This window comes from Nerophis ophidion, linkage group LG03 (assembly GCF_033978795.1).
Source record: "Nerophis ophidion isolate RoL-2023_Sa linkage group LG03, RoL_Noph_v1.0, whole genome shotgun sequence".
Taxonomy (NCBI): domain Eukaryota; kingdom Metazoa; phylum Chordata; class Actinopteri; order Syngnathiformes; family Syngnathidae; genus Nerophis; species Nerophis ophidion.
In genome coordinates this window covers 12,288,329-12,308,280 of record NC_084613.1, presented here as the reverse complement: position 1 = coordinate 12,308,280, position 19,952 = coordinate 12,288,329, and the positions used below count along the sequence as shown (strand labels likewise).

The 19,952-nt window shown below is 40.9% G+C and overlaps 1 protein-coding gene and 1 long non-coding RNA gene across 4 annotated transcripts in view; both read left to right on the top strand.

Annotated features, from left to right (window-relative positions):
- LOC133549122 (transmembrane and coiled-coil domain protein 3-like) overlaps window positions 1-14,310 on the top strand; it is a 52,574-nt gene extending 38,264 nt beyond the window's left edge. Inside the window, exons 2-4 of the mRNA XM_061894262.1 lie at window positions 6,578-7,560; window positions 13,486-13,621; window positions 13,707-14,310. Coding sequence (XP_061750246.1) covers window positions 6,578-7,560; window positions 13,486-13,621; window positions 13,707-14,012 — 1,425 coding nt within the window. The 3' untranslated portion in view covers window positions 14,013-14,310. The remainder of the gene's footprint in view (window positions 1-6,577; window positions 7,561-13,485; window positions 13,622-13,706) is intronic.
- A 5-nt stretch (window positions 14,311-14,315) lies between these two features.
- LOC133549123 (uncharacterized) lies at window positions 14,316-18,924 on the top strand. 3 transcript variants are annotated; one of them, XR_009806029.1, is made up of 3 exons: window positions 14,316-17,510; window positions 17,735-18,180; window positions 18,317-18,924. It is a non-coding gene; the product is annotated as an uncharacterized LOC133549123 (long non-coding RNA). The 3 variants fall into 3 exon arrangements; XR_009806028.1 differs by having other exon boundaries at window positions 17,735-18,613; window positions 18,646-18,924; XR_009806027.1 differs by having other exon boundaries at window positions 17,735-18,730; window positions 18,827-18,884.
- Window positions 18,925-19,952: the final 1,028 nt, after the last annotated feature.

Here is a 19,952-nt window from a genome sequence, read left to right as displayed (position 1 = left end):
TAATCATCATTTTTAAAGGGGAACATTATCACAATTTCAGAAGGGTTAAAACCAATAAAAATCAGTTCCCACTGGCTCATTTTATTTTTCGAAGTTTTTTTCAAAATTTTACCCGTCCCGGAATATCCCTAAAAAAAGCTTTAAAGTGCTTGATTTGTGCTATTTGCGAAGCCACTGTCCATTTTCCTGTGACGTCACATAGCGATGCCAATACAAACAATGTGGCGGTTACCACAGCAAGATATAGTGACATTAGCTCGGATTCAGACCCGGATTTCAGCGGTTTAAGCGATTCAACAGATTACGCATGTATTGAAACAGATGGTTGGAGTATGGAGGCAGATAGCGAAAACGAAATTGATGAAGAAACTGAAGCTATTGAGCGAATAGCTATTGACGCTATTCGGCCATGCATGTTTGCCTTAGCATCGCCGGTTAAATGTGCGGACCAAACGATCAGGACTTTCGCATTGACACTGGAGCAACTTAAATCCGTCGATTGGTAAGTGTTTGTTTGGCATTAAATGTGGGTGGAAGGAAACGCTGGATGTAAATATAGTTTCAAATGTACTTACAGTTAGCCTAAATAGCATGTTAGCATCGATTAGCTGGCAGTCATACCGCGACCAAATATGTCTGATTAGCACATAAGTCAACAACATCAACAAAACGCACCTTTTTGATTTCGTTGACTTTATCGTTGGGAATGCATCTGCTTTGAGTGTCGCAGGATATCCAGACATTCTTGTCATCTCTGTGCCATCTCTGTCGTAGCATCACCGGTAAAAACCAAACGAGGGACTTTCGCATCTCTTGACGCTGGAGCAACTTAAACCCGTCGATTGTTAAGTGTTTTTTTGGCATTAAATGTGGGTGGATCGAAAGGCGTTAATTCGCCAAAATTCACCCATTTAGAGTTCGGAAATCGGTTAAAAAAATATATGGTCTTTTTTCTGCAACATCAAGGTATATATTGACGCTTACATAGGTCTGCTGATAATGTTCCCCTATAAATATTTAATAATGGCCGTTTTCTGAAACGTGGTCATTAGTGTGAGGGTTGTAAGCAAACTGGATCAGATATTTTTTATTATTATTATTTATTATTACATATTTTTATAATGGCCGTTATCTGAAATCAGCATCAGATATTATTTATTATTATTTATTATTATTAGATATTTGATAATGGCCATTATTTAAAATGTGGTCATTAGTGTAAGGGTTGTAAGCAAACTGGAACATATATTATTTATTATTAGTATTTCTTGTAACATATTTAATAATGGCCATTATCTGAAATCTGGATCAGATATCATTTATTATTTATTATTTTTATTAGATATTTAATAATGGCCATTATCTGAAATCAGCATCAGATATTATTCATCATTATTCATAATTATTATTATTATTACGTATTTAATAATGGATCAGATATTAATCATCATTATTTCTTATTATTAGCTATTTAATAATGGCCATTATCTAAAATGTCGTTATTAGTGTGAGAGTTGTAAACAAACAGGATGAGAGGTTATTTATTATTATTAGATATTTAATAATGGCCGTTTCTGAAATGTGGTCATTAGTGTGAGGGTTGTAAGCAAACTGGATGAGATATTATTTATTATTATTATTAGATATTTAATAGTGGCGGTTATCTGAAATCTGGATCAGATATTATTTATTTTTATTATTAGATATTTAATAATGGCCGTTATCGAAAATGTTGTCATTAGTGTGAGGGTTGTAAGCAAACTGGATTGGAAATTATTATTATTGTTATTAGATATTTAATAATGGCCGTTATCTTTATGTGAGGGTCGGAAGTAAACAGGATTAGATATTTATTATTATTATTTGATTATTAAAATGGCCGTTATCTAAAATGTGGTCGTTAGTGTGAGGGTTGTAAGCAAACAGAATTAGATATTATTTATTATTATCATTATTATTAGATATTTAATATTGGCCGATATCTGAAATGTGGTCGTTAGTGTGAGGGTTGTAATCAAACTGGATTATACATTATTTATTATTATTATTAGATATTTAATAATGGCCGTTATCGTTATGTGAGGGTTGGAAGTAAACAGGATTAGATATTTATTATTATTATTTGATATTTAAAATGTCCGTCACCTAACATGTGGTGATGAGTGTGAGGGTTGTAAGCAAACAAACAGAAATGTCCTCTTGGCAGTCACACCCAGAAGCTCTCACAGGAAGCAGAAGTTACTGAGAAGACTTTCCGATATCCCAAGCACGTTTTTGTGAGGAAAATCTGAAAAACTTGAAAGGTGTAAAATGTCTGATTTCTCTCAAACGCGGTCTGATTGAAGACTTGTTGACCAAACCAGCCAGAAGACTCCAGTTCAGACTTTCTATATTGACTCAAAGAAATCAAGTGTGTCGCAAGTAGTAGTTTCTGCAATCCACAGCGTGCACTCTGACCATAGGGCGCAGTGCGTGGATCACCCTTAATATCGATCGCGCAGATACCAGGGGTAGTATCATACTTGCATGATCAATATGTCTATTTTCCCGTTTTTTTTGTTACATTTCCATGATTGTTTACAGAGTACTGTCTTAGACTTGGGACACAAATATAAAGTATTCTAAATAATCGAGTTGTGTTGATTAGTTTGTTCGATTAATCGAGTAATCGTACAAAACACAGGACGATTTTTCTGCTTGCCATATATCCTTCATCCTTCTTTTTGATAAATGCACATCATCAGCATTTGTGTTCATGATTATCCATTTATTGACTTATTTTGCACAAGAGAGAGACAACAGCAGAACAACACCTGCAAATAGGATGTGTACAAATACAATAGTAAAAGTGATAGCGAAGAAACAGTTAAGGAGGTAAATATTAATTAATAACAGAAATGACAACGAACGTTATTGAACTACAAATGGATCAATGCAAATACCAATAGAAATAGCACTGTTGATAATTAATAATATTAGTAATAGTAATGACCTCTATTATCAATAATGCAATTGTTTCAAATGCAACAATACATATATGTCATGATAACTTCAAATAAAAAAGAAAGCAGATGAATGGAGGGGATGAAAGAGAAGCAAACTGTATTAACCTTGTAGATTGTTATAGTTACAATAGGTTAAGCTTTGTCAGTGTGTCGTGTGTTACCCAGTTTCCCTGAGGGCAACAACGTTAATATATGTTTGATGAAACGTTATTATATGTATGTATATGTACAGTATGTATGTATGTGTGTGTGTACAGTGAATGTGTGTGTACGTGTATATGTATGTTTGTACAGTGAATGTCAAGCTACAGTATGTGTTTATGTATGTGTACAGTGACTGTATATGTACAGTATATATGTTACTGTATATCTATGTATGTATGCATGTATGTATGTATGTATGTGCAATGAATGTTTTTTTCCATTATATGTATGTTAGTACAGTGAATGTATATGTACAGTATGTGTGTAAATGTATGTACAGTGAATTTATAGGTACAGTATATGTATGTCTGTACAGTGAATGTATATTTACAGTATGCGTATATGTATGTTTGTACAGTGAATGTATAGGTACAGTATGTGTGTACATGTATGTATGTATGTATGTATGTATGTATGTATGTACAATGAATGTTTTTCCATTATATGTATGTTTGTACAGTGAATGTATATGTACAGTATGTGTATATGTATAGTGTATGTGTATGTACAGTATATGTGTATGTATGTGTGTACAGTGAATGTATATGTACAGTATATGTGTATGTATATATGTATGTATGTATTTATGTATAGTGAATGTATATGTACAGTATATGTATGTTTGTACAGTGAATGTATATGTACAGTATGTGTGTATATGTATGTATGCATGTGTGTACAGTGAATGCATATGTACAGTATGTGTATATGTATGTATGTATGTACAGTGAATTTATAGCTACAGTATGTGTGTATGTATGTATGTACAGTGAATTTATATGTACAGTATATGTATGTTTTTACAGTAAATGTATATGTATCGTATGTGTATATGCATAGTGGATGTGTATGTACAGTATGTGTATGTATGTTTGTACAGTGAATGTATGTGTAGAGTATGTGTGTGTATATGTATGTATGTATGTATGTATAGTGAATGTATATGTACAGTATGTGTTTTTACAGTGAATTTATATGTACAGTATGTGTGTATATGTATGTATAGTGAATGTGTATGTACAGTATGTTTTTACAGTGAATGTATGTGTACAGTATGTGTGTGTATATGTATGTATGTATGTATAGTGAATGTATATGTACAGTATGTGTTTTTACAGTGAATTTATATGTACAGTATGTGTGTGTATATGTATGTATAGTGAATGTGTATGTACAGTATGTATTTTTACAGTGAATGTATGTGTACAGTATGTGTGTGTATATGTATGTATAGTGAATGTATATGTACAGTATGTGTGTATGTATGTACAGTTAATTTATATGTACAGTATATGTATGTTTGTACAGTGAATGTATATGTACAGTATGTGTATATGCATAGTGGATGTGTATGTACAGTATATGTATGTTTGTACAGTGAATGTATATGTACAGTATATGTGTATGTATGTATACATGTACAGTGAATGTATATATACAATATGTGTATATGTATGTTTGTGCAGTGAATGCATATGTACAGTATGTGTGTATATGTATGTATGTATGTATGTACAGTGAATGTATATGTACAGTATATATATGTATGTACGGTGGATGTATATGTTCAGTATGTGAGTATGTATGTTTGTACAGTGATTGTGTGTATGTACTGTACTTGTGTATGTATGTACAGTATGTGTGTATGTATGTTTGTACACTGAATGTGTATGTGTGCACTGTATTCGTGTATGTATGTGGCAGCATAAGTACCTATGTATGAACAATTGTGTGTATGTGCATAAGCATGTATAATATATTTGTCTCCCAGTGTGTGCCGGAGCCAAAGTTCAGCCCCAGAGAGCCAGATAATAAAATAAAAACAAATACTAAAAATCTTTATATAACAATCATAACAATAAAAATGATCGATTGAATATTAATATACAGTCGTGGTCAAAAGTTTACATACACCGTAAAGAACATAATGTCATGGATGTCTTGAGTTTCCAATCATTTCTACAACTCTTAATATTTGCTTACATGTCCCTTGGCAAGTTTCACTGCAATAAGGCGCTTTTGGTAGCCATCCACAAGCTTCTGCTGGAATTTTTTACCACTCCTCTTGACAAAATTGGTGTAGCACAGCTAAAAATTAGTGGACCACAGAACTTTCCTCTAGAAAGTCTTATCTTTGTCCGTGTGATGTCCAGATGAAACAAAAATTGAGCTATTTGGCCACAACACCCAGCAATATAATTGGAGGAGAAAAGGCAAAAGGCCTTTAATCCCAGGAACACCAAGCCTACCGTCAAGCATGGTGGTGGTAGTATTATACTCTGGGCCTGTTTTTGCTGCCAATGGAACTGGTGCTTTACAGAGAGTAAATGGGGCAATGAAAAAGGAGGATTACCTCCAAATTCTTCAGGACAACCTACAAACCCCGTTTCCTTATGAGTTGGGAAATTGTGTTAGATCTAAATATGATACAATGATTTGCAAATCCTTTTCAACCCATATACAATTATAAGCACTACAAAGACAACATATTTGATGTTGAAACTCAGAAACTTTATTTTTATTTTTTTGCAAATAATATTTAACTTAGAATTTCATGTCTGCAACATGTGCCAAAGTAGTTGGGAAAGGGCATGTTCACCACTGTGTTACATCACCTTTTCTTTTAACAACACTCAATAAACGTTTGGGAACTGAGGAAAGTAATTGTTCTTAAATTGTTTGCCTATTTGCAAATAAGTGTTTGATGAGCATTCCTCAACTTTATCAGTATTTATTTCCACCTTTCCCAACTTCTTTGTCACGTGTTGCCGGCATCAAATTCTAAAGTTAATGATTATTTGCACAAAAAAGAAATGTTTATCAGTTTGAACATCAAATATGTTGTCTTTGTAGCATATTCAACTGAATATGGGTTGAAAATGATTCGCAAATCATTGTATTCTGTTTATATTTACATCTAACACAATTTTCCAACTCATATGGAAACGGGGTTTGTAAAATCATCAGTTGCGTTTTGGTGCGCGGTTGGGTTTTTTCAACAGGACAATGACCCCAAACACAGGTCGAAAGTGGTAAAGGGATGGCCAAATCAGGCTAGAGTTAAAGTTTTAGAACATGTGGACAATGCTGAAGAAACAAGTTCATGTCAGAAAACCAAAAAATTTAGCTGCTTTTTTAAACATGCAAGACTGGCGGACGGGGGTTGGTAGCAACTAAAATACCATGAATTGATTAACGTAGACCCCGACTTAAACAAGTTGAAAAACTTATTGGGGTGTTACCATTTAGTGGTCAATTGTACGGAATATGTACTGAACTGTGCAATCTACTAGTACAAGTTTCAATCAATCACTCAGCAAGTTGTAGCATGAGAGTGTCTGACGAGATGTGGTCCCTCCACCATGCAGGACCGCAGCGACCCCAGCCCCCCCGCCTCCATGCGCCGGGGAGTGTCGGAAAACAACCTGGACCTGGACCTGAGCGACGGCGCCCCCTCGTCCTCCGGGCCGCCGGAGTTCCAGCGGAGCCGCTCCTGCGTGGACGGCCTCCAGCAGAAGATCCTGAAAGTGACGGAGCAGCTGAAGATCGAGAAGACGGTGCAGGACGAGAACCTGGCGGAGTACCTGAAGCTGGTGAACAGCGCCGACAAGCTGCAGGTGGGCCGCATCAAGCAGGTGTTCGAGAAGAAGAACCAGAAGTCGGCGCAGAACATCGCCCAGATGCAGAAGAAGCTGGAGCAGTACTACCGCAAGATGAAGGACAGCGAGGTCCACCTCAACCCCTCGCCGCCCAAGCACAGCACCATACCCCGGGAGTCTCGCCGGGAGCTGCTGAGGGACATGACGGGCAGCGGGCGCCACCCCACCATGGACAAGATCAAGACCATCGGACCCGGCGTCTCTCTCTCGCCGCCGTTCTTCTTCAGCAAACCCCGGGAGTTCGCCAACCTCATCCGGAACAAGTTCGGCAGCGCCGACAACATCGCCCACTTCAAGACCTCCATGGACGCCTCCCCGCCGCTGCCCGCCGAGGCGGAGGGAGGGAAGGGTCTGAGCAGCAGCACCTCGCTGGTGGGGAAGTCCAAGTACCCCAGCGACGACGAGTGCTCCCTGGTCAGCGCCTCCAACTCGGCGGACAGCAACGGGCTCCCGGCGGGGATGCGGGGCCAAGGTCCGGGCCCCGGCCCCGGCCCCGGCCCCGGCCCCGGCACCGGTACCGGCCAGCAGGCGGTGGCGAGCGAGACCCACAGCAGGCTGGTGACGGGCCTGGAGGAGGCCAGGGAGATTAAGGAGGCGCAGAGCCAGCTGGAGGAGGACATGGAGGAGGTCAAAGCCCAGTTCAAGAGGGACTATGGAGTCGTTAACCAAGCGCTGCAGGAGGAGCGATACAGGTTGGTGGTCCGGATCAGGGGTCCTCAACCTGCCCCAGGCCAGGGACCCCTAGTCAAATTGTGTTTGAACACATCTTGTTGTTGTGTAAAACCGTACTAAGACCTTCAAATAATACAGTATAGCCCTGCTAATGGCTGGCTAGCAACTAGTGCACTAATCGCTAGCTAGCAACAAGCACCCTAATTTTTAGATGGCTGATAGCTGGCTGGAAACTAGTGCACTAATCGTGAGCTGGCAACTAGTGCACTAATCGTTTGCTGGCAACAAGCACCCTAATTTTCAGATGGCTAATAGCTGGCTGGCAACTAGTGCACTAATCGCGATCTGGCAACTAGTGCACTAATCGCTAGCTAGCAACAAGTACCCTCATTTTTAGATGGCTAATAGCTGGCTGGCAACTAGTGCACTAATTGCGATCTGGCAACTAGTGCACTAATCGCAAGCTGGCAACAAGCACCCTAATTTTTGGATGGCTAATAGCTGGCTGGCAACTAGTGCACTAATCGCTAGCTGGAAACAAGGACCATCATTTTTGTATGGCTGCAAGCTGACTGGCAACTAGTGCATTAATCGCAAGCTGGCAACAAGCACCCTAATTTTTGGAGGGCTAATAGCTGGCTGGCAACTAGTGCACTAATCACTAGCTCGCAACAAGCACCCTCATTTTGGATAGCTAATAGCTGGCTGGCAACTAGTGTACTAATCGCTAGCTGGAAACAAGGACCATAATTTTTGGATGGCTAATAGCTGACTGGCAACTAGTGCACTAATCACTAGCTGGAAACAAGGACCATCATTTTTGTATGGCTGATAGCTGGCTGGCAACTAGTGCACTAATCGCAAGCTGGCAACAAGCACCCTAATTTTCAGATGGCTAATAGCTGGCTGGCAACTAGTGCACTAATTGCGATCTGGCAACTAGCGCACTAATCGCAAGCTGGCAACAAGCACCCTAATTTTTGGATGGCTAATAGCTGGCTGGCAACTAGTGCACTAATCACTAGCTCGCAACAAGCACCCTAATTTTTGGATGGCTAATAGCTGGCTGGCAACTAGTGCACTAATCACTAGCTCGCAACAAGCACCCTAATTTTTAGATGGCTGATAGCTGGCTGGCAACTAGTGCACTAATCGCAAGCTGGCAACAAGCACCCTAATTTTTGGATGGCTAATAGCTGGCTGGCAACTAGTGCACTAATCGCGATCTGACAAACTAGTGCACTAATCGCTTGCTGGAAACAAGGACCATCATTTTTGTATGGCTGATAGCTGGCTGGCAACTAGTGCACTAATTGCTAGCTGGCAACAAGGACCCTCATTTTTGGATGCTAATAGTTGGCTGGCAACTAGTGCACTAATCGCAAGCTGGCAACAAGCACCCTAATTTTTGTATGGCTAATAGCTGGCTGGCAACTAGTGCACTAATCACTAGCTCGCAACAAGCACCCTCATTTTGGATAGCTAATAGCTGGCTGGCAACTTGTGTACTAATCGCTAGCTGGAAACAAGGACCATAATTTTTGGATGGCTAATAGCTGACTGGCAACTAGTGCACTAATCACTAGCTGGAAACAAGGACCTTCATTTTTGTATGGCTGATAGCTGGCTGGCAACTAGTGCACTAATCGCAAGCTGGCAACAAGCACCCTAATTTTCAGATGGCTAATAGCTGGCTGGCAACTAGTGCACTAATTGCGATCTGGCAACTAGCGCACTAATCGCTAGCTAGCAACAAGTACCCTCATTTTTAGATGGCTAATAGCTGGCTGGCAACTAGTGCACTAATCGCGATCTGGCAACTAGTGTACTAATCGCTAGCTGGAAACAAGGACCATCATTTTTGGATGGCTAATAGCTGACTGGCAACTAGTGCACTAATCGCTTACTGGCAACAAGCACCCTCATTTTTGGATGGCTAATAGCTGGCTGGCAATTAGCGCACTAACCGCTACCTGGAAAAAAAGCACCCTAATTTTTGGATGGATAATAGCTGGCTGTTGACTAGTGCACTAATCGCCAGCTCGTTAAAGTACCCTAATTTTTTGATAGCTAATAGCTGGCTGGCAACTAGTGCACTTATTGCTAGCTAGCAACAAGCACCTTAATTTTTGTAGTCCAATAGCTGGCTGGCAACTAGTGCACTAATTGCTAGCTCGCAACAAGCACCCTCATTTTTGGATGGCTAATAGCTGGCTGGCAACTAGCACACTAACCGCTACCTGGAAACAAGCACCCTAATTTTTGGATAGCGGATAGCTGGCTGGCGACTGGTGCGCTAATCGCTAGCTCGCAAAAAGCACCCTAATTTTTGAATGGCTAATAACTGGCCGGCAAGTAGTGCACTAATCGCTAAACGGAGAATGTGTTTTCGAAGATTTTAGTGCGTATAAGTACTTATAAAGCACAATCACTTTAATCATTTTAGCCACGATAACTGCGCTATAAAATTGTCATGTCGCTATATTCCGAGTCATACATCACGGTTTCCCGTTAACGTAATTGAAAGTGCCGCCTCACCTTGAAAATAAAAGCTTTTTTTTAACTTGAAAACAAATTGAAGTGATCTAATTTATTGTAGCCCCCAGAAAGAATCACATCTGACGCTATTTTTAACTTTTATTACCAATCCTATGATAACGGCACATTTCCAACAGCTTTTTTTTAATCTCCCATCAAAAACGCTTTAATTTCTGTGAGTCTTCGCTTCCTCTCGACACAGAACACGTAATCATTCTCCGCCAATCACCACATACGGTGTGTTTGTGTACCTGGGAAAAACTGACATCAAATCCAAACCAAATGAACATTAACATTAGCAGGTCGTTACAGTAGGAATTTATATATATATGTAGCCTGCTATTTACCGAAACCGGATGTAAACAAAACGCACGCCATTGTCCGGAACGTTGTCAGCACGTCTGTGATGTGGACGTGATTTTTAAATTTATTGCGAGTATACCCGCGGACAGCCATCTACATCTAAATGTGCAAATATTAAGAGGACACGGGCGGCTTTTAAGAAGGGAAAGTGAAACTAGAGCAAGGACAGAAGTGGTCTCTAAACACGAGTACATCCTATAATAACACCAGAAGAAGATGCCAGATTTAATACTAGTTGTTTTTAATTAAAGCAGTCATTAAAAGTATGTTAAAACTTGAACAAATCTCATTAAAGTAGCTCATCCGGCCCCGTCCTCATGAAAACCTGCGAATTTCAAAAGTGGCCGTTTCGGTGCCTCTTCTTTCCAAAATGTTTCAAAAAAGTTGGCACAAGTGGCAAAGAAGACTGAGGAATGCTCATCCAACACTTATTTTGGAACATCCCACAGGTGAACAGGCTAATTGGGAACCGGTGGGTGCCATGATTGGGTATAAAAAGCAGCTTCCATGAAATCCTCAGTCATTCACAAACAGGGATGGGGGCGGGGGTCACCACTTTGTCAACAAATACGTCAACAAATTGTCCAACAGTTTTAAGAACGACATTTCTCAACGAGCTATTGCAAGGAATTTAGGAATTTCGCCATCTACGGTCCCTAATAATATCAAAAGGTTCAGCAAATTTGGAGAAATCACTGCACATAACATTAAATGCCCATGGTCTTTGATCCCTCAGGCTGTACCGCATCAAAAAGCGACATTAGTGTGTAAAGGATATCACCACATGTGTTTCAAGAACACTTCAGAAAACCACTGTCGGTAACTACCGTATTTTTCGGACTATAGGTCGCAGTTTTCTCCACAGTCCAGCGGGGGGTGAGACCCGGCCAAACCAAAAAAATCTATCAATAAATAAAAATAAATAAATAAATAAATAATTTTTATTTATTTATTTTATTTTATTTTTTTTATAGTTTGGCCAAGTCTCACCCCCGGCCAAACTACAAAAAAAAACGTGACTTATAGTCCGAAAAATATGGTATAGTCAATCAATCAATCAATCAATGATTATTTATATAGCCCTAAGTCAATAGTGTCTCAAAGGGCTGCACAAACCACAACACAAACCACGACGACATCCTCGGTAGAGCCCACATAAGGGCAAGGACAACTATAGTCCGTCGCTAAATCTCTAAGTGCAAGTTAAAACTTAACAATGCAAAGCGGAAGCTATTTATCAACAACACCCAGAAAGGCCGCCGGCTTTGCTGGGCCCTAGCTCATCTAAGATGAACCGATGCAAAAGTGTAAAAGTGTTCTGTGGCCTGACGAGTCCACATTTCAAATTGGTTTTGGAAACTGCGTACGTCAATTCCCTGAAACAAAGAAAAAAAAGAACCATCCGGATTGTTCTAGGCGGCAAAGTGTAAAAGCCAGCATCTGTGATGGTATGGGGGTGTATTAGTGCCCAAGGCATGGGTAACTTACACATCTGTGAAGGCACCATTAAAGGGGAACATTATCACCAGACCTATGTAAGCGTTGATGTTGCAGAAAAAAGACCATATATATATTTTTAACCGATTTCCGAACTCTAAATGGGTGAATTTTGGCAAATTAAACGCCGTTCTGTTTATCTCTCTCGGGGCGATGATGTCATAACGTGACGTCACCTAGGTAATAAAGCCGCCATTTTCTCAAACACATTACAAACACCGCGTATCAGCTCTGTTATTTTCGACTATTTTCTGGAACCTTGGAGACATCATGCCTCGTGGGTGTGTTGTCGGAGGGTGTAACAACACTAACAGGGAGGGATTCAAGTTGTACCACCGGCCCGAAGATGCGAAAGTGGCAAGAAATTGGACGAAATTTGTTCAAAATACGAGGGTGTGGGGAAAGCCGACGAAACGGTCAGTCGTTTGTTCCGCAAACTTTACCGACGAAAGCTACGCTACTACAGAGATGGCAAGATTGTGTGGATATCCTGCGACACTCAAAGCAGATGCATTTCCAACGATAAAGTCAAAGAAATCTGCCGCCAAACCCCCATCGAATGTGTCGGAGTGTCTGCACATTTTACCGGCGATGACAGACATGGCACAGAGATGTATGGATAACCTGCAGATGCATTTCCAACGATAAAGTCAACGAAATCACAAAGGTGTTGATGTTGTTGACTTATGTGCTAATCAGACATATTTGGTCGCGGCGTGACTGCCAGCTAATTGATGCTATCATGCTATTTAGGCTAGCTGTATGTACATTTCAAACTATATTTACATCCAGCGTTTCCCTCCACCCACATTTAATGCCAAACAAACACTTGCCAATCGACGGATTTCAGTTGATCCAGTGTCACAAGATGCGAAACTTCCGATCGTTGGTCTGCACATTTTACCGGCGATGCTAAGGCAAAGATGGTCGAATAGCGTCAATAGCTTCAGTTTCTTCCTCAATTTCGTTTTCCCTATCTGCCTCCATACTCCAACCATCCGTTTCAATACATGCGTAATCTGTTGAATCGCTTAAGCCGCTGAAATCCGAGTCTGAATCCGAGCTAATGTCGCTATATCTTGCTGTGCTATACGTGTTGGCATCACTGGATGACGTCGCAGGAAAATGGACGGTGGCTTCACAGATAGCGAAAATCGGGCACTTTAAAGCTTTTTTCAGGGATATTCCGGGATGGATAAAATTTTGAAAAAATTAGACACTGATTTTTATCGGTTTTAACCCTTCTGAAATTGTGATAATGTTCCCCTTTAATGCTGAAAAGGTACATACAGGTTTTGGAGTAACATATGTCGCCCCTGCTTATTTCAGCAAGACAATGCCTATCCACGTGTTACAACAGCGTGGCTTCATAGTAAAAGAGTGCGGGTACTAGACTGGCCTGCCTGTAGTCCAGACCTGTCTGGACAATTGAATATAAGTTAAAAAGGATTTGCAGAATCCTTGCGTTCTGTTTCTATTTACCCTTTACTCAACGTGGTTTTGGGTTTTGTTGATGTGTGGCGTGATCAAAAAAGGTGGTGTTGCAGGTTCGAGCGCCTGGAGGACCAACTGAACGACCTGACGGAGCTCCACCAGCACGAGATGGCAGACCTGAAGCAAGAACTGGCCAGCATCGAGGAGAGGGTGGCCTACCAGGCCCTGGAGAGAGCCCGGGACATTCAGGTAAGACGCCGGAGACGTCCCACGCTCCTAAAACAAAAAAAAAACGTGCTCCAAATCCACCTTCGTACCCCCGCCGGATCCGCAGGAAGCTCTGGAGTCGTGTCAGACGCGGGTGTCCAAGCTGGAGCTCCAGCAGCAGCAGCAGCAGCAGACGGTGCAGCTGGAGAGCGGCGAGGCCCGGGTGCTGTTGGGGCGGAGCATCAACATCATGCTGGCCTTCGTCACCGTCATCCTGGTCTGCGTCTCCACCGCCGCCAAGTTCGCCGCCCCGCTGATGAGGAGTCGGCACCACGTGGTCGCCACCGTCCTGGGGGTCTTCTTCCTGACCGTGTTCTGGAAGAACTGGGACCGTTTACAGTACGCCATAGACCAGGTGCTGGTGCCTGCCTGAGGCGGGGGACCCGGACGCTGTGAGGTGATTGGTTGTACAATCGTCTTACAACACTCTTCTTCTACTTAAACTTTCCTGTCCTTAACTTCCACCATTACTTTCATGCATGACATTATGGACGCCCCTGCTTATTTTTACGCCGTGGATGACTGGATCCAACCAGCCCAAAGTCGCGAGACTTCCGAAGGAAATGTTTCACGTCAAAATACGAAACAGGACCAGCCCGAAAACGTACCTTCAAGACTTGAAGGTACGGTTTTTACAGCTGAAGTTCACCGTTTTGCACGCCTCGCCAGGCACACCCACCGAAAAGTGCGGCTTTTTTAAAAAATAACGACGGCTAAAGCTCGGAAAAAACGGCCCGTTCGGTTGTGTATTGTGATATTTGTAGTTTATTTTAGACACACTTAACTAAGTACATGTCAACACCCCCCTAAAATGAATTTTAAAGATTTTAAACAGAATATTCACGTTTTGTTTTTATTTAAAGTTGACTATTTTAAATACACACCTGTTACTTCACGAGGTACACATGAACAGTCGAACGCAAAACCCCTTAAAAGGGCTAAAATGTATTTTAAAGATTTTAAACATACTATTCATGTTTTGTTTTTATTTAAAGTTGACTATTTTACATGCACACCTGTTACTTCACTAGGTACACATGAACAATCGAACGGAAAATCCCTTAAAAAGGGCTAAAATGTATTTTAAAGACTTTTTAAACACTAAGATTAAGTTTTTTCTTTTTTAAAGAAAAATATTTTAAATACACACCTGTTACTTCACTAGGTACACATGAACAATTGAACGCAAAACCCCCTTAAAAGGGCTAAAATGTATTTTAAAGACTTTTTAAACAGTAAGATTAAGTTTTTTCTTTTTTAAAGAACACTGTTTTGAATACAAACCTGTTATTTCACTAGGTACACATGAACAATCGAACGCAAAACCCCCTTAAAGGGATCAAATGTATTTTAAAAGACTTGAAAAAGAAAGATTTAGTTTTTTTTATTTAAAGTTCCCTATTTTACATACACACCTGTTACTTCACTAGGTACACATGAACAATTGAATGCAAAACCCCCTTAAAAGGGCTAAAATGTATTTTAAAGAATTTAAACCTAATATTCATGTTTTGTTTTTATTTAAAGTTGACTATTTTACATGCACACCTGTTACTTCACTAGGTACATGTGAACAATCGAACGGAAAATCCCTTAAAAAGGGCTAAAATGTATTTTAAAGACTTTTTAAACACTAAGATTGTTTTTTCTTTTTTAAAGAACACTATTTTAAATACACACCTCTTACTTCCCGAGGTACACATGAACAATTGAATGCAAACCCCCCTTAAAAGGGCTAACATGTATTTTAAAGACTTTTTAAACAGTAAGATTGAGTATTTTCTTTTTTAAAAACACTGTTTTAAATATGAACCTGTTACTTCACTAGGTACACGTGAACAATCGAACGCAAAACCCCTTTAAAGGGCTAAAATGTATTTTAAAGACTTTTTAAACAGTAAGATTAAGTTTTTTCTTTTTGAAGAACACTGTTTTAAATATGAACCTGTTACTTCACTAGGTACACATGAACAATCGAATGCAACACTCCTAAAAGGGATAAAATATATTTTAAAGACTTGAAACAGAAGGATTCAGTTTTTTCTTACTTAAATTTGACTATTTTACATGCACACCTGTTATTTCACTCGGTACACGTGAACAATTGAACGCAACAACCCCTAAAAGGGGTAAAATGTATTTTAAAGATTTTAAACAGAACATTCACGTTTTGTTTTTACTTAAAGTTGACTATTTTACAAGCACACGTGTTACTTCACTAGGTACACATGAACAATTGAACGCGAAACCCCTTTAAAAGGACTAAAATGTATTTTAAAGACTTGAAACAGAAAGAGTCAGTTTTTTCTTACTTAAAGTTGACTATTTTACATGCACACCTGTTACTTCACTAGGTACACATGAACAAGCGAATGTTGCACCCCCTTAAAAGGGCTGCTTTTTAAAAATGTCTGCTAAAACTCCGAAGACAGGAAGAAACGGCCCGTTCGGTTGTGTATTGTGATATTTGTAGTTTATTTTAGACACACTTAACTAAGTACACGTCAACACCCCCCTAAAATGTATTTTAAAGACTTGAAACAGAAGGATTCAGTTTTTTCTTACTTAAAGTTGACTATTTTAAATACACACCTGTTATTTCACTAGGTACATGTGAACAATCGAATGCAAAACACCCTTAAAAGGGCTAAAATTTATTTTAAAGACTTTTTAAACAGTAAGATTGAGTATTTTCTTTTTTAAAAACACTGTTTTAAATATGAACCTGTTACTTCACTAGGTACACTTGAACAATCGAACGGAAAATCCCTTAAAAAGGGCTAAAATGTATTTTAAAGACTTTTTAAACACTAAGATGAAGTTTTTTCTTTTTTAAAGAAAAATATTTTAAATACACACCTGTTATTTCACTAGGTACAGATGAACAATTGAACGCAAAACCTCCTTAAAAGGGCTAAAATGTATTTTAAAGACTTTTTAAACAGTAAGATTAAGTTTTTTTCTTTTTGAAGAACACTGTTTTAAATATGAACCTGTTACTTCCCAACATGAACAATCGAATGCAACACCCCCTAAAAGGGATAAAATGTATTTTAAAAGACTTGAAAAAGAAATATTTAGTTATTTCTTATTTAAAGTTGACTATTTTAAATACACACCTGTTACTTCACTAGGTACACATGAACAATCGAACGCAAAACCCCTTTTAAAGGGCTAAAATGTATTTTAAAGATTTTAAACTGAATATTCATGTTTTCTTTTTATTTAAAGTTGACTATTTTTCATGCACACCTGTTACTTCACTAGGTACACATGAACAATCGAACGCAAAACCCCTTAAAAGGGCTAAAATGTATTTTAAAGACTTTTTAAACACTAAGATTAAGTTTTTTCTTTTTGAAGAACACTGTTTTAAATATGAACCTGTTACTTCACTAGGTACACATGAACAATTGAACAAAACACCGCCTACAAGTTTTATATTTTGTCCGATTCGATTGTGCAGGCGTGCCTAATGAAGTGTCCGGTGAAGCCTAGGTGTGCCTAATGAAGTGTCCGGTGCAGCCTAGGTGTGCCTAATGAAGTGTCCGGTGCAGCCTAGGTGTGCCTAATGAAGTGTCCGGTGCAGCGCAGGTGTGCCCAAAGAAGTGTCCGGTGCAGCACAGGTGCGCTTAAAGAAGTGTCAGGTGCAGCCTAGGTGTGCCTAATGAAGTGTCCGGTGCAGCACAGGTGTGCCTAATGAAGTGTCCGGTGCAGCCTAGGTGTGCCTAATGAATTGTCCGGTGCAGCTTAGGTGTGCCTAATGAAGTGTCCGGTGCAGCTTAGGTGTGCCTAAAGAAGTGTCCGGTGCAGCACAGGTGTGATTAAAGAAGTGTCCGGTGTGCCTAAATAAGTGTCCGGTGCAGCCTAGGTGTGCCTATTGAAGTGTCCGGTGCAGCCTAGGTGTGCCTAATGAAGTGTCCGGTGCAGCCTAGGTGTGCCTATTGAAGTGTCCGGTGCAGCCTAGGTGTGCCTATTGAAGTGTCCGGTGCAGCCTAGGTGTGCCTATTGAAGTGTCCGGTGCAGCCTAGGTGTGCCTATTGAAGTGTCCGGTGCAGCCTAGGTGTGCCTATTGAAGTGTCCGGTGCAGCCTAGGTGTGCCTATTGAAGTGTCCGGTGCAGCTTATGTGTGCCTAATGAAGTGTCCAGTGTGCTTGAAGTGTCCGGTGCAGCACAGGTGTGCCTAAAGAAGTGTCCGGTGCAGCACAGGTGTGCCTAAAGAAGTGTCCGGTGCAGCACAGGTGTGCCTAAAGAAGTGTCCGGTGCAGCACAGGTGCGCTTAAAGAAGAGTCCGGTGTGCTTAAAAGAGTGTCCGGTGCAGCGCAGCAGGTGTGCTTAAAGTAGTGTTCCGTGCAGCCTATGTGTGCCTAAAGAAGTGTCCGGTGTAACGCAGGTGTACCTAAATAAGTGTCCCGTGCATCCTAGGTGTGCCTAATAAAGTGTCCGGTGCGAATAAAGAGTGTCCGGTGCAGCGCGGGTGTGCCTAATTAAGTGTCCGGTGCAGCGCAGGTGTGCCTAAAGAAGTGTCCGGTGCAGCGCAGGTGTGCCTAATGAAGTGTCCGGTGCGCTTAAAGAGTGTCCGGTGCAGCGCAGGTGTGCCTAAAGAAGTGTCCGGTGCAGCCTAGGTGTGCCTAATGAAGTGTCCGGTGCGCTTAAAGAGTGTCCGGTGCAGCACAGGTGTGCCTAAAGAAGTGTCCGGTGTAACGCAGGTGTACCTAAATAAGTGTCCCGTGCATCCTAGGTGTGCCTAATAAAGTGTCCGGTGCGCTTAAAGAAGTGTCCGGTGCAGCGCGGGTGTGCCTAATGAAGTGTCAGGTGCAGCGCAGGTGTGCCTAAAGAAGTGTCCGGTGCAGCACAGGTGTGCCTAAAGAAGTGTCCGGTGCAGCACAGGTGTGCCTAATGAAGTGTCCGGTGCGCTTAAAGAGTGTCCGGTGCAGCACAGGTGTGCCTAAAGAAGTGTCCGGTGTAACGCAGGTGTGCCTAAAGAAGTGTCCGGTGTAACGCAGGTGTACCCAAATAAGTGTCCCGTGCATCCTAGGTGTGCCTAATGAAGTGTCCGGTGTGCCTAATGAAGTGTCCGGTGCAGCACAGGTGTGCCTAAAGAAGTGTCCGGTGCAGCACAGGTGTACCCAAATAAGTGTCCCGTGCATCCTAGGTGTGCCTAATGAAGTGTCCGGTGCAGCACAGGTGTGCCTAAAGAAGTGTCCGGTGCAGCGTGGGTGTGCCTAATGAAGTGTCCGGTGCAGCACAGGTGTGCCTAAAGAAGTGTCCGGTGCAGCGTGGGTGTGCCTGTAAATACAAAAAAAAAACGAGTCAGTTACACAAATTTCTGTTTTTAAAACAGTTCTTCACACTTTCCCCCCCTCTGATGTTTTTGAACAAGTGCAATATCTATTTTTCCGTGGTTGAGACGGTGCTGGAGGGTAAGTGTCATCCCCGCCTACCAGCACTGGGAGCTGGTGTTGCCGCCACATCGGGTCTCTGGAGGACACCAGCAGCTGCTTGTAAAAAATCCTCCACACTGTGACTCAGACACTTTATTTCATCTTTTCTATTTTTCACTACAAGGCCGCTTCCAGGTGATGGTTGACGCCGCCCTACGGTACTTTTTCTCCCTTCTTGTGTTGACAAAGTCACTTCTGTGCGTTGGCCCAACATTCCACAGTCTTGAAACTAACAATTGATGTTTGGACTAATGTTGACCTTTTTTTTTTTTTTTTAAGCGGGTCTCATAATTCCCCGTTTTAAGGTCCTCTGTGTTGCTCTGCCGACTGAATCTTTGTCGTGGGTCAGAACCACGCCCACTGGCCACAACATTAGGTACACCCGTGCGAGGGAGCGACTTGTGTGCTAAACATTCCACCTTTTACAAAAGTCATGTCTTAACGCTTTAATTTTCTTAAATTTGCACTCAATTTCCGACCTAAGGACCATTAAAACACAGTTGCATAGTAGGCCTAAGTCAAGATGAGTTTGCCAAGTATGAGAATACGCTGGCACTTTAAAATGAACCAAACTGCAGTTCTAAATGTGTCCACTGGATGTCGCAATAGCAGTTCTTTGGGGGCGGGGCCATGTGCCGTGTCGCTTATTAGTAGTAGAATATGATTAGTACATTTTCAGAATGTGCTTAAGTCTACTTTTAAACTAAGAAAACAATCTGAAGTTGTCTTTATTTTTACGTTATCATGCCATGATTTTACTCGTCCGGCCCTCTTGAGAATAGATTGTCCCTTTAATGTCAATTTTTAAATAAAAAAAACAACAATCTGAAGTTATCTTTATTTTTATGTTATCATGCCATAATTTTACC